The sequence below is a fragment of the Rhipicephalus microplus genome, chromosome 7 (assembly GCF_043290135.1).
Source record: "Rhipicephalus microplus isolate Deutch F79 chromosome 7, USDA_Rmic, whole genome shotgun sequence".
Taxonomy (NCBI): Eukaryota; Metazoa; Arthropoda; class Arachnida; order Ixodida; family Ixodidae; genus Rhipicephalus; species Rhipicephalus microplus.
The window spans coordinates 87,428,934-87,444,149 of NC_134706.1; the positions used below are offsets into that span (position 1 = coordinate 87,428,934).

Below are 15,216 nucleotides of genomic sequence, written 5' to 3' on the forward strand. Positions count from 1 at the left end.
TACCCATTTGTCTCTTACATCAGTGTTTCTTATAAAGGTGTTCGACTTACCTCGTTAACTCGAACTCGCATATCTTCAAAAATTGGCTAAGCCGAGATTTTCCACAGCACCAAACATTTTCCTATACCTCCCATGTATACTTTTCCCTTTGTCTTGAAGTATTTTTGGGTCAGGTTTGGGATAACCCGAAATCTTGACTGGAAGCGGGTTGAAAATTTCGCCGCCATACTGTTTCACAAGATTCGCACGATGCTGCCATGCCTGGAGTCTGCTGATTTTTGTTCTTATTTTGTTGTGCCTGCCACTATGTCGATCCTTTCGGTGAACGAACGCGAAGTGCACGAAGCCTCAGCCCAGTGACATATCAACTTTGTCAAGCAACCCTGTGGCTCATCATGTGACGCATGCACTGAGCAGGGAGGCCCTCTGCCCACGCCTGGCGTAGTTTGATTTGTTTGCATTGTGCAGTGCACATGATTTTTTCTGAGGTGTGATTCCCGTTCATCTGTGCACACCGAGCAGTACAGATTTTTCTCCGACTGTGAGGAGCGCCAACTTAGCTTGAGTGTGGCAAGCATGGCGTCAAAGCAGTGCAAGTCGCTAACGCTAGAAGAAATGGTTGCCCTAATTAAGGAAGTGGAGAAAGGAAGCCGGAACGAAATCGAGCATCGCGCAGGAATTTGCCATCTCTTTGTCGACGCTTTCGATAATGCTGGAAAACAAGCAGGAAATGCTGGATGGATTTCAGCAGAGCTTCTCCAGCCAGCAGAAGTGGGTTCGAGGGTCAAAGTTCCCAGACGAAGCGGTGTTGATGGTATGGCTGTGCAGCAAAACCCAGCCGGTGAAAGTCTCTTATATGTTATTTTTTTTCCTCTAAACCTGCATGGGTGGAAAGATTAGAAACTGCCGCTGAAGATCCGATAAGTAGTAGTGATTTTTCTGAAAAGCGCAGATTTTTCCTGGCAATTAGCACAACTTTGCTTATCGCAAAAATCCATGTCCTGAAATTTTTCCTGAATTTTACGACTTCGAGTTAACGAGGTGTTACTGTATACCAATTGGAAAAAAGAAAACAGTTAAATAAAAAGGTACGTCGGTTCAGTTTATGCTAAAATAAAAGTAGAACTGCTGGTGTGTTCGTGAGAACTTCTTGCTCACCTGAGAATTTTGCTTTTTAAAAAAAAGTATACAATAAAATGGAATGATTCAGCCTCATACTCCTACATTATATATGACATTGCGCGGAAGGTGTCACAGCACTCAAACTTGCCCTTGCACTGAAAATCAGAACTGGCAGTTTTATACCAGAAGCACAATGGCACATGAGGATGGTTGTTCGGCGTAATCTTTTGTGCACGAGTTGTATGAAGCATCACAAATAGAAGAGTGAACAGGGTGGAGTATAACTAGAATCGGGCTGTATTGTTTTGAGCAGACTGTGAAGAGGGCTACGAGAATGATGTGGCCCAACTGATGAGCACCTTTCCACAACCTCTGCATCGTGAAGAGAATCTGAAGTGAAATAATCAGTCATGACGGATAAATTGTACACTAAAAATCAAGGGCTCAGTTTGTTTTTCAACCTCACGCTGAAATCTCTGCATGTGAGGCCACATATTTCAAAATGCTTAATTCGAACTTCAACCACACTGGCTAACAAAATTTTGTATGCGAAGTATCGGGCACTCTCAGAGGACACTTCATTTTTGCCATTTTGAAATCGCGATGTTAGCAGACGCAGTCAAAACCTGCGACATCACGGCGATTGGTGCGGGTACTTCAAGGTGTTGTCCCCACCCGCATTTATTTGTGCTTTTTTTTTCGCCAACCAAGCATCTTCTCGCAGTGGGCGTGACGATTTTGGTATAGCGAAAGGGTAATTTCTGCCACGAGAAAAAAATTGTTATTCTTCATAGTGCTCCTTTCATCATCAGTGAAACTGTGCCTTGTATAGCAAGCGTGCACCTCTTGTGTTGAGGCACCAATAGATTCCTGCATTATGGGCACTTTGGATTGGAACACCACTAAAACACTACAGAGGTTGCTACTCTTGGAGCAGCCTATCAGTGAACAATAATCCAGGCTTTGCTTTGAAAGATGTCCAAGATAGACTCCTTCACTAAGTGTTTGTGTTAATACTACGATGTTACAATCGAAGTGTACTGAACTGTATGCAACATATGTTGAAAGAGAACAGGAACTTTATTTCTGTTTCCGAAGGCACTGAAATGGCAGTTTTAATTTCGAACACAAGGCACATGAAAGATGTGCGAGCGCGATCTAGTCTTGCGCCTGTGCTGATGGCACCGCAGCTGGCGAGACGTCGGGCACCACGGCGGACGCGTTGAGGCTTGTGTCGGGTGTGGTGATGTTGATCTGGTCGGGGTTCCACTGCACCTGCACCACATCAGCCCCGGTGGACTCCTCGGTCACGGTGGTTTCGCCCGTCAGCAGGTTGGTGCTGGTGACCGTGAGAGTGTGCTGAATCACCGGGCACGTCATGGTGACCACCTCCACCTTGTACGCGTGGTGGGGCTCCGTCTGCACTGACTTGACCTGCGCATCAAACGTTCGTTTGTGACATGGGACAAAGGAAGGATTAAAAAAAGCCCCACGGTAAGACGCTGATTCTGCAGTAAATGTAGCGCTGATGTAATTCTTGCTTAAGTCACTAATGTTGTTCTTGTGTGGGTATTGGTATAGTTCTCAATCCTGCACCTGATACAGCCCCCCTACCATGAAACCTGATAATGTGTGTAGCATGGGCAATTTACCGATTCCCTTGGCAATTGCACACTTGCCGATGCGGTGGCGCCTTCTCTCTTGTGGCCCGGACAGACAGCGATTCTTAGTTATTTCGGTTGTTTATATCATTTTAGACCTCGTTAGTTTGTTTCGCACTGGATTTTAGAATTGCTATCTTGGTTTCTGGCATGTACTCGTATTATTGACCTCTACATGACCGTATAGATAGACAAGCTGAGCCCCAAAGATGGTTTTAAAAAATAAACCTTGCAGTTTGTACAAATGCATTAAATGCGAGAAACTCACCTCACTGCTCTCGGCATTGTCGTCGCCCATCATTCCCAGGCCGGAAGGTAGAGCTGTCGTTTACCAGGAAAAGGATAAAATGGATGTGAGAAATTAACACAGTGCTTATTACAGTATATTAAAAAAATATCTCGGATCTCTGAACTACCAGCTCTAAGACAACTAAAGGTGGAGGTTATACTCGGTGACAACTTATCTTGGCAGTGGAGCGAAGGCTTTGACAAGGACTTCTGTGCATTCGTGTTACTCTGCAAAAAGCATGACAGCTTGCAGCCAATTTCAGTTTTGCTTGCATGCACTGTTAAGGGGGGGACGCGGCTTTGGCATCGCGAAATTTGGCCAAAAAATCGATTTTCTGAAAATCTCATTTTCACATTTTGTCACCCCTTTTCTATCTAATTTCGAAGTTTCGTCCCTCAAAACAGCGTAGAAATGACATAAAAAATTTTTATCGAAGCTAGGGTGGCGATGAATTTCACGGAAATTGCGAAAAAACGGCGTTTTTCGAACCGCGATATCTCCGCAACCACGTAACCTAGCGCCGCCATCTTTGTCTCTATGGATAGCGCGATTCTTCCGTTTCAAATTTGCCGGCTCGGCCGGCTGAACCAGGCAAGAGCAAGCCCACAGCAAGCCAAAGTGTAAAGGTATCACAACAGTTTCCGATTGGCGACGCGCGTCACGTGACTGTACGGCGGCTCCGCATTGGTCGCCCGTGCGGTCGCTTGTAGCAATCGGCACAATGGTCGTCTGCTCTACGCGCTGACGGGCCGCTTACTGCATGTGTTTTTAACTCGTTGCGGCGTGGTTTCGAGATCGCAGCGTGCTGCGATAAGACCGGCGCTCGTGAAAGGAGAAAAACGTTGTTATCCAGTTTGGCGCATTGCAGTTTTGAGATCTGTTCCCGCATGCGATCATGGACCGGCGATCGTTCAAGAAGAAACGCAAGACTGCGCAGCGATTTGGTGCTCGTAAGCCGAAGCCGCCGATCGTGAAAAAGAAATTCAGTCCGGCAACTTCTGCGAGCAGCGACGACGGCGTGCGGCGCAACGAGGACTCGCAGCCGAGCACCAGCACGTACGGAGCATCATCCGCGAGCATCGACGAAACTGTTCATAATATGCCTGTGGAGCAGTGCTTTGTGCTGTCTGAGGAAACATCCGTTCGTCGTTCCGCGCAGGCTGCAGACATCGCGGATGCTAAGCCTAGCACTTCGCGCGAGGATGTAGACGCCGCGGATGCTAAGCCTAGCACTTCGCGCGAGGATGTAGACATCGCTGATGCTCAGCCAAGTACTTTGCGCGAGGATGCGAGGCCGTCTACTAGCACCACCAGTAGCCTGATTCGGGCCCGATTAGAGCCTCGTTTTGTGTCAGCGGAGGCATCTCGCGAACGCGCCGAGTCTCTGTTCAGGAGTCCCTAAGAGCAGTGTCTGCGACGGAGCGCAAGATGTCACTGATGGACCAAGGGGACGAAACGGAAGACGAAGATCGAAACGGAAGACGAAGATGAGTTTTTCCTCGTACAACGCGCGGTCCTGAATGGTCTGTTTGGCAGTGCCCTGTGTCTGCAGTGCAAAGAGCCGGGACGCAAGATGAAGCATGGAACTAAGCACGGGTTAGCGGTAAAGATGGTGCTCACTGCTTGTGACGCGGACGCGAAAAATGCGTGGTCGTCGCCGCGAATGGAAAACAGCAAGTCATTTGAAGTAAATATTCGGGCCATGCAAGCTATAAAAACTATTGGAAAGGGATCAGCTGCACTCAGTGATTTTTGGTCTGTGATGAATGTATCACATAGGGGAATTCACCACAAGACTTCAAAGGCATCTCAAGGGGGAATTTTGGCCTGCTGGCGCAGCAGCCGCAGCACGTGTGTTTTGCGACGCTGTTGCAGCCGTTCGCAATGTGTACAGCCAAATGGAGGGAACACCTACCAAAAATGTCACGGTGGTGTACGACGGGACGTGGATGACACGCGGCCACGCGTCCCACATCGGCGTGGGCACGGTCATTGAATTCTACACCGGATTAGTGCTTGACAGTGTTGTCCTGTCCAATTACTGTCATGGATGTGCTGTGGGCCCCAAAGAAGGCGACGACGGCTACAGTGAATGGAAGGAAGCACATGTTTGCCAGAAAAACACAGAGGCAAACTCGGGCCAAATGGAGGTCGAAGCGGCCCTCATACTGTTTCGGCGCTCACTAAAAAAAAAATGACCTACGCTACACAACCATCGTTTGCGATGGAGACAGCCGCACTTTCTTAGCTCTGTGTCGGGACCACACTTACGGTTTTATACCCCTGAAGAAAGAAGATTGTATCAATCATGTTAAAAAGAGGATGGGCACAGCCCTGCAGGCCATTGTCACAAAGAGCAAGAAAGACCAACATATCGGCGGAAAAGGTGGCCTTACACAAAATTTGATCAAGCAACTGACTGACTATTATGGCCAAGCCCTTAGGCAGCATGCTGAAGTGGAGGATATGCAGCGAGCGGTCATGGCTACATTCTACCACACCACTTCGACTGACCAGGATCAACACCACGAACTTTGCCCACCAGGTCCTGATAGCTGGTGCAGACACCGGGCTGCAGAAGCTAAAGGTGAACCGCAGCCACCCCATAAGTACCACCAGGGACGACACGTTGCCGCTGCCCTGCTGCCTGTGTACCAGCGACTTTCGGACCCACAGCTTCTTGCGCGGTGCCAGGGCAAAAAAACTCAAAATGCTGCCGAAAGCCTGCACTCAATTATTTGGTCAATTCCACCCAAAGAAGAGCATGCTTAATTGATAGCCGCAGAAATTGCTGTCAGTGAAGCAATCTGTAGGTATAATGCTGGGAACCTCCTTGCCTACACCCAACTTTGCACATCTCTTGGTCTCCAACCTGGATGCCATGCACTTCGTAGAGCAGCCGAAAAAGATGCCATGCGGAAAAAAAAGGCTGCGAAAGCTCATCAGGCTAAAGGTCAGATGGCCAAGCGACGCCGCACTGCAAAGGACACTAAGGACTACAACCCTGGTGCCTATTAGGCATGTAAACCGTGACTCAAGACTGTGAACCTCGTTTTCTCAATACTGTTCTTTTGGCATGTTGCTCAGCTCGTGGAGCAGATATCTTCACAACTACTTGACAGATTTTGATTCTGTTTTTTTTTGTAATGCTCCTTGAACTGTGTTTCGGGGGGCTGCGTTCTTATTTTTAAAATTTAGTCTTTTAAAAATTTTTGGTAGGATTTCTTGTTTGTAGTGCAAATGTGCTCATTGAAGTATTAGTGGAGAAAACATGAACTACAAATTTTAGTGTTGCAAAAAAATTATTTTGAAAATGCAGCCCCCTACAGCATACATTCACCTCTGCACACAGTGTTTACCAACTTTCTATGTCATTTTTTAAACTCTCCAGCCGCTCCACGAGGTCCAGTAATGAAATTATTTGTTTCTCAGAAAGTTGTCATGATATCATCTTGAAATATTTATGGAAGCATTGTGAGGTCATTCTTGGTCTCTGTGCCAATTTTCATCAAGATCTAACCAGAAACAAGAAAGTTTGTTCCGACAGGTTTGTCCCCCCTTAACGCATTTAGAAAAAGGCATGCACACGAAAAGCGTGAATGGGGGGGGGGGGGGGGTACAATGCTCATTCAGCATACATTCCGCTGTCATATCAAGAGTGCATCGTACCTGGACAGCTCAACAGCGCGTCTGTGGCCGCACATTACCCCACACATGTACGCCACGTTTGCTCTGGAAAGACGGCATGCAGAAAACGCGGTGCCGTTTAAGAAATGGAAAGAAGAAGAAGACAATTCTTGTAAGGAAAACATTAATTATTGTTCAGCTACGACTTCCAGTGAATGTCTCTTTCTCATAACAATTGAAGCAGTATCTATGTCTGCAAGGCAAATGAGAAAATATTCGGTAAACTCGGGTACTATTTGTCAATGCAGCAGTAGGCATGCGTTTCAGTTTTGTATCTTCCACAATACTGCCAAGATGAGTTATCCCCAAGTATAGGTATCTATTAAAATGTGTTTTTTTTTTCAGCGCTTCATTGGGAACATCACTTCCTTTGCATGCTATAATATAGTGTTAGAACGAAGGTGGCAAATCTTGGAATTTTAACGTGCACGCCCGCAGATGAATCCCCATTCTTCATTTCAACTGTTTTTGAAAACCTCTCTTTTACCATCTCGACTTCGTGTTTTCGCAAAGACAAAGCCAGCAGGCAGCTCAAGCCCCTCTAGTCAAAACTTGTACTACTTAGTAGTTTTTTTATTGTTTGTGTAGAGGCCAACTATTTTGCGTACTTCGACTTGGGATTTATGCAAGAACTACAGCATTTTCATGACTTAGGTGCACTGCAGCGTTGAGTAGATAAGCGTGTATCGGAGTATAAGTGTTTTGATGTTAGCATGCACCAGGGCTTATCGTTTGCATAAGGTTTTCAAGAGAACTGTTTTCAACTCATGCAATGTACACAATAATTCGATAAATCCAAGGGCAAGTGACAGAACCCAGGATGACTCGGTAGGCAGATGTCTGTCAACTTACGGAAATTATAAGCTAGAAAGAAGACCGTGCTCTTGTCACGTGAACAAAGGCAGCAAGCTAACAGCCAGTTTAAGCTCACACTAATTACATATTGGGGCACAGCAACGGTCAAACATGAGTACTGTTGGCACCACGATGCAATTTTGAATATTTTGTAATGTTCACTTTGATGTTACATGAATAGCTAGGCAATGTGAAAGCCGAACGTGCTTTTAAAAAAGCTATTGCACAGAGACGTGTGATCGTAAAGAGTGAGTGGGAAAAGCCATTTTGCAATGGTTTTGTGACCAGTTCAACTTCAGCGTTTTTCTCCTAAAGATGTTACACAAGAATAGCATGAATAATCTGAGAACATGAAATGGACGGCACATTACTCAAGTGACTGGATATTGTTTGTTAGTCATGATAGGTGATAGAATCCCGAATTATAGAGGTATTCATTGTTGATATGAATCGTTGTAATGTCTGAGGGTTTGTGTCGGTGCATTCTCTAGGTTACACTTAAAACAGGCAGAGCGAGCATTAGCTAGACACAAAATAACGTTAATGAGATTGTTCCATGTATTGTCAGGCTTAAAATGAATATCAAACCTCAATATAACAAACTTTCATCTGCCACAAACATACTTCTCCATATCTGAAAATTCATTATAAACAATTGTTTCGAACACTCAGGGCAAAGCTATTTGTCACTGCTAATCTATTCGTCACCGATAATTCATTATATTGATGCTTTAGTGTACAAGAAATTTGGAAGTTCCGGCATGGTGCGTCTTGCAGGGAAATTGCATAGCGCAACATAAAAATTGAGAAAAACACAAGGAAACCAACAGTAGGCAGCACTGCCTACGGTGCGGTGTATCTGTCACTCAAGTGTGCACCACAATCATCGTAACTTCTTTGCACTGACAAAGGATTAACTGCTGCGTATAAATAAACATCCTCACAGAAGTCGGCCATCAGAGTCCTCTCTTCCTCCTCCTCGAGCTTCTTTGGCTGCGACGATGTCTCGGCACACACCGAGCGGCCCACCAACTCCTTCTGCAATGATTCCGCATGCACCATGCTTCATCTCAACTTTCATTTCTTGGTTTTAAATACAATTTAGAAGGTAATAAATGTTCATGTTTATTGGCGACGTAATTCTGTTTCAGCAGCTAACAAATGCTACATGCTTCCCAAATGCACATGCAGCATACTCTCGGCAAACGAAACTAGTGCTTAAATGAAACGAGTGCTTCTGACAGGATTCGTTTCGTGCTAATATTCTGCACCCTCCACAAAGCGACACACTGCTCTTCTTCCATCAATGTCGCCGTCAAAGGTTGCCTTGTTGAGGCAATATCGGTGGCGGTGGGGTGCGGCCTCACGATTTCGGTGCCCCAGTGCCGGTCGACGAGGAGTCCTGAAGCTTTCGTAGAAAAAGGTCTGGACTGCGCACTTGACGTTCAACAAGTACAAATGTAAAAAAAAATAGTAATAGAACACAGGGCGCTGCTTAAGCTGCAAAAAGACACGGTCTTGCCGCTTTGTCAAAGAACTTAGCACAGCTCGATTTCAATTAACACGCCTCTAGTTTTACTCGGTAATCACACTATTTTGCATTAAAACAGTACCTCTGCTAAATAAACAAATTCCTGGTCTTTTCACATTCCGTTTCGTAAGAGTCAACTGTATATACCCTATAAAGTGGACAGAGTGATGACCGTCGCCATAGCTCAGTGGTAGAACATCACATGTGTTATTAGAAAATCACTAGATTGCTCCCTGCTGGCGGCAGGTAACCTTTTTGTCCATTTTTATTTCTTTACATTTACATTACAATTACTCATAATAACATCCCCTATACTTCTCCTGGCATCGTTGTCTATTAGTTCTCAATAACATAGTGTTCAGCAAAAAAAATAAGCCCTTAAAATTTACATTTCTTCCCTTCGTGCTTCCCTTAAACTCAAATAAATTTCAACAACCGCGTTTTCTTCAATACGACTGGCGGGTGACAGGCAGCATTTGTCTTACGTGGTATCGCTCGCCATCTCCAAGACCCTCCAGGATGGCATCATCCACGCGGCAGACATTGGTGCCCCTGGTGGGGAGGGACAGGAAGTCGAGTCTTAACACCGAACTTAGCACCTCATTCGTAGTCAAGACAAGAAAAAAAAAAAAAAAAGAAAAGAAGAAGAGAGACTGCAATAAAAGCATATACCATACATTTTGCGTCATCATCATTATCAGTCTTAATTTATGTCCATTGCAGCACAAAAGCCATTCCCTATAAACGCCAAGCTACCTCATCTTTTGCGAACCAGTTCCACTTCTTGATTGTGTCCCTCCATCCAACTCGCTGCCATCTGCAGCAGCATTTCCCAATTGTCGGTAACTATTTCCTTGCTGCTCCAACTGACCAATGGTCGTCGTGTCTGATACACTGTGTGGCTGGCCCTAGTCCACTTGTTCTGTCTATATCCAGCTACAATATCCACTAATTCTGAGCCACTCTGCTCTCTTCAGATTTTTGTTTTTGTTACGCCTATCATTCTTGATTCACAAGGCTGACCTTAAAACACTGAAAATTATGTAAATAAATCTTGCAAATTAAACCCTTACACAGGAACTATAGAATATTATCAATGTCAGTGAAAAACATTTTTATCTCAGTGAATAATGTATGCCTGTATACAGATAACCTAAATTCAAAGTAGAAAGCTTTATTCATTCTACACGTTCCGCCGCGGTGGTCTAGTGGCTAAGGTACTCGGCTGCTGACCCGCAGGTCGCGGTCAAATCTAGGCTGCGGCGGCTGCATTTCTGATGGAGGCGGAAATGTTGTAGGTCCGTGTGCTCAGATTTGGGTGCACGTTAAAGAACCCCAGGTGGTCGAAATTTCCGGAGCCCTCCACTACGGTGTCTCTCATAATCATATGGTGGTTTTGGGATGTTAAACCCCACATATCAATTATTCATTCTACACCGGTTACGGAAATGGCAGGAAGAGCAAAATGATTGAGGCCTGAAAGACATTCCTGCACTGCTTACAATTTGCTAATGGCAAACAGCTTTTCTTCAGTGCATAAAGTACATACGGCACTGTCAACATGCATTGCTGCGGCAATACATAAATGCTCGGACATGTGCGTGCACATACACCAATTTTCTACAATATCAACCGAATTGAAACTAAACATTGGAGCTCTACGATTTTGAACTTCTAGCTATTCACGGGCTGCCAAAGCCAGCCAGAGCGCGCTTGTTTTTTTTGGACTGCTCTGTCCCCCTCGCGGCGCACTTCCGATTGGCGTTCGTTTTTCTCGGGTTGGACGGTTCTGGTTACTCGCGGGGAGCCCAAGAGTCGCCAGATGCTTCCAGGACAATTTAGTCGTGGAAGCTCTCTGGAAGGTGTCGGGCAGGTTTCGGGCTAGCAGACGCCGAAAAGGTACCGATACGCATTCGGCGCCATCTTTGTGAGGACTCGATGGATTGCAATGTGGGAGCTTGGGGACTGCGCCTTTGTTCGTCATTACACGTGGCGTTATCTTCTAAAGCCTGTTGCGCCTTGCGAGATGAGGCGATTCAGAGTGGCGCCAAGTGTTTGAAGCTACTGTTCATCGCTTTTGTTATGTTTCCCGTGAAGCTTTCTCCTGTAAACAGCGCGGCAAACTGTTGCCTACTAACTGCGTCGTGCACATGCCTCAAAAGTTATGTACGATACGCTCGTACGCACGCATGGAAACAACTTCGGAGTTGTTTTTCTTTTTTCTTTCGGAGAGGTCGTTTGTGGAGCTTTGCCTGCTTTCTGTGCACTTAGCGAAGACGTTTATGGTCGAACTAGCTTGCTCCGTCGAATGTTTTCATGCGTGAACTTCATAGAACTTGATCGATCTTTGATGGTGATCTTAGAAGGCCCTAGATTGTGACTGTTGTCTTCAAATGTGTGATGCTCGCTGGTGGCAAACAATGTGCAAACACACTTCGATCTATGGACCAGCATATGTAGTATGATATACGCTACGACGCGAGGAAAAAAACAAAACAAATGGATTCAGAAATGTATACATCCTTTCATTGCCCATTGTATTGACGGCTGTGTCGTTTTTCACCTCTTCGTAATAATGCCACGTGGTATGTACGCTTATGACCAAGTAGGTAGAATCAAAGCTGATATACATATAAGTGCCACTTAGAACTGAAAAACAGGCCCCGGCAAGTCCCTAAACTGGTCGAAAATGTGTCATGAAAGGTTTAATTTAGATATGACGCGCACTCTTAGTACAGATACCTACGCATGTCTAAACTTTAGACAAAAACGTAAGTTGGTTAATGCGTGTTTGCGACGTATACTACACGATAGCTGAGCAGGTATTCTCCCTGAGCAGGAGTTCTTGAGCTCTTTTGAAAACACGATAACTTTCGAGTGATTTCGCGTCGTGTAGTGCAGTGACTGTACTATGCACTAAAACGACCTGAGCTTGTTAAGCCATCAGTGGCTCGTCAGCTCACCTTGCATCAATCTCGAGGAGGCATACGCCAACTCGCTGTTTCGTTCGCAGACGCGGCGAGTCAACGTGCGAGCATAATAAGTTGTACCCTAATGCGTACGCTCGAAGATATTATTTGAGCTTTTTGGCGAGCTTAGCTACTTATTTCCAAGTGGACAATGCAGAAATAAACAAACATGCATGTGGCACATTGTTTTGTTTGCCGCCACGACGGTAGAGTTTGATTACGCTAGCTGTCCCAGCATTCGATTTTGCGATCTTCGGGCAGCTCCGGGTTGTCTTGGGTTACGTACACACGTGACCACGACGCTATTTCCTGTCCAGACCGGAACTAGCTAACTGACTCTCTGGCTAGCTCTGACTGCCAGAGAGCTGCCAGAGGTTTTGAAAATTGAAGAGCCCAATTCTCTAGCTATTTCTCGGTTGGCAGGAGCTGCACGCAGTGCATTGAAGTACATTCGTGCCTGCTTGCAATGAAGTCGCATTTTACACAAAAATAAGTTCTTTACATCGAAAAATTTGTTGTAAGGGTAATTTCTCAACACTGCCTGTTACAAAGTGATTCTTCACTTACTTCACTATAACCAATATTTTGTGGTATCCGAGTTCGTTATATTGAAGTTTGAGTGTAGTAGTAACTAAGCGAAGGCAGCCCACCAACCTGGAAGCAAATGTGGTCTTCTGGCGGTGGCGGGTCTCCGTCATTCCCTGACGCACACGCCACTGCTGCTGCTGACTGGACACCTGAACAGTTATGTCAGGCACAGAACTGTAAGCAGCTTATAGGTGTCTGCGAGAAAACTGCACAGTAGGTTTGGGAGCAGTATGAAAGGCAGCACTGAAGTTACATAGAAGAAGCCACAGTAGCTAATTGCCGTTGGTAAGCGTAGAAATGTTCATAGCAGAAACAGTTTGAAAGGAACAGTACACCTATTACGACAGAACGTTTCCTGAACAACCGCCAAAAAAATAACTTATCAAGCTTAGTACTCCTGCCTTTAGGGCTAATTATAGCTTGTCGCTTTGCGCGTTGACCTAACGGCAAGTGCGATACAAAACACGGAGCTACGCTGTGTACAGAGGGTAAAATAGTGTGCTTGCCAGGGCTCCTGCATGCAACAGATCCGCCGCACACTCTTCCGTTTCCACCCCTAGAAAGGCGAGGACAGCGTTGAGCCGCAGTCTTTCCTCGACGTTCTGATGGAAAGTGCAACGCTCCGCCTTAGCAGCCGCTCTCTGTAGCACGGCTTGAGATTTGAAAAATGTGTTTGTGAGAACCGTGTGCAACTTGATCATATGACCACTGGCCCCAGCACAAGTTTCCGTTTATTGCCTAGGTCTTCTTGTGCAGCAGCACTGAAAAAGCGCTGAAACCATGGACAAACACGTTTCGTAATATTGAAGTACGAAATACATACAACTCTATGAACATGTGAGGAGTGAGATACTTCGTTATGTCGAGAATGTAGTTACAGCAAGGCTACACTGTATTTCACTTCAATGATGGAATAATTCAATGAAGTTTGTTAATGCCAAGCTTGATGTGTCTAATATTAAATGCTACTCCATATTCCCACTGGGTCCCGACGTCGCGACGAAGGGAGCAGACTGTAGGTCGAAGATGAAACTGGTTATTCGGCCGAACCTGTCGGCGGTCAACGAAAGTCAGGATACAGCGATACATACGCACAGCACTGATAGCAGCGAACAGAGCGCCGGCCGTTGATCAGCTGACAAGTGGTGAAGCACGGTGGCATTTATAAATCTGCTGTCGAATATTCTAGCCTTATTACTGGTCTTTACGCAAGCTTTGGAATAATCTCAAGTGTTCGTTTCTTGCGAGCAATCTTAGCAGAACGATCTACAATGATCGCGAACCTTCTCGAACAATGAGGTGCAGTTAGCACTGAGCATTCCTGACCCAGGCTTTGTGGGTGAAAACCGAATAAAAAAAAATGTGAAGATAAAAAATGTCCATGGCAATATTGTAATTACTGGGATACCATTTAACTAAAATGCAACTGTAAATTTCTATTTCTAGGGATGCTTAGTGACAATGTGCAAGAAATACACAATGCCATTTGAGCTATACAGTAACTTCATCTGGTAATTAACTATCATAGCTTTGCTAAACAATATAATTCTTAAAACTCTACAAGAAACATTGTTATAGTCGAGTTTCCTGTGCTTCATTAGTATTCAGTGCAATCGGGACAGTGTGACTTTGTTAAGACGGTGTTAAAAGTTTATAAGACACCTCAATTTCTCCAGTGAAATTGCTGTCTAACCAAGCGGTGGTTAGACACAAACCGAATTAGTAGTTGCATTCAGAAGAACAGGAACTCAGAGCTTCCATTGATTAACTTCATACCGTAATTCTTAAAATTCTTTGCACTGATATTTCCTCTTTGCCAATATTTTTTAGCTAGAAATTCCTCTTCAAAAGGAAAATTTTCTTGAAGGAATGAAAAGTAGTGGCACTCACCTCAGCATTGTACGTGCTGGAGGAGGTATCCATTGTGGTGCTGCAAGAGAGACACAATGGTCAGGAACTATGGTGTTGATATGCATACTAACTGTGTCACAATGGCACAAGATGCTGAGGTTTCAACATGCAAGGGTCACCTCATTTCGTACGAGCTAACAAAACATTTCTATCTATGACGTAGAGTCTTCCCCCCTCCAAACAATAAAGTAAACAGAGCTCAGGCCACTGCACTCAGGCGATTACTAACAAGAACCTATCCGAACCTGCTGTTAATTAGCAGGATTTATCCGGAGTTGTGTGTTCCTACAACATGTGATAAATGCCACGACACCGTAGATCTTGCTCAGATGCTCTGGCGTAGCTCCGCGTTACGCAGCGACTAGGAAAATACTGAAGGACGACGGGGCGCAGCTTTGCGCAGTACTACATTAGAGGGACAATTATGGACAGCCCAACGGGCCCGCGAAGCGGCTGAAAGGCTAGGTCTTTTGGACTCAATGTGGGAGCGGCCTGCTTCATGCTAGAACACTGGAACGACCTATTGAATCTTAATAAAGTTTTTTCATTCATCCATCAGTGCAGTCAAGGCACTCCTGTATATGTCACATGCTGGGAAGAAAA

The 15,216-nt window shown here is 45.2% G+C and overlaps 1 protein-coding gene and 1 pseudogene across 1 annotated transcript in view; one reads left to right on the top strand and one right to left on the bottom strand.

Annotated features, from left to right (window-relative positions):
* Positions 1-2,183: 2,183 nt before the first annotated feature.
* The window catches only part of LOC119179147 (uncharacterized), a 51,155-nt gene continuing 38,122 nt past the window's right edge, over positions 2,184-15,216 (bottom strand). The window contains exons 14-19 of the mRNA XM_037430218.2: positions 14,593-14,632; positions 12,769-12,851; positions 9,631-9,697; positions 8,559-8,652; positions 3,052-3,104; positions 2,184-2,556 (exon numbers count right to left, since the gene is read on the bottom strand). Of these exons, the coding sequence (XP_037286115.2) occupies positions 2,281-2,556; positions 3,052-3,104; positions 8,559-8,652; positions 9,631-9,697; positions 12,769-12,851; positions 14,593-14,632 (613 nt within the window). The 3' untranslated portion in view covers positions 2,184-2,280. The remainder of the gene's footprint in view (positions 2,557-3,051; positions 3,105-8,558; positions 8,653-9,630; positions 9,698-12,768; positions 12,852-14,592; positions 14,633-15,216) is intronic.
* Positions 3,858-6,227, top strand: LOC142767541 (uncharacterized; annotated as a pseudogene).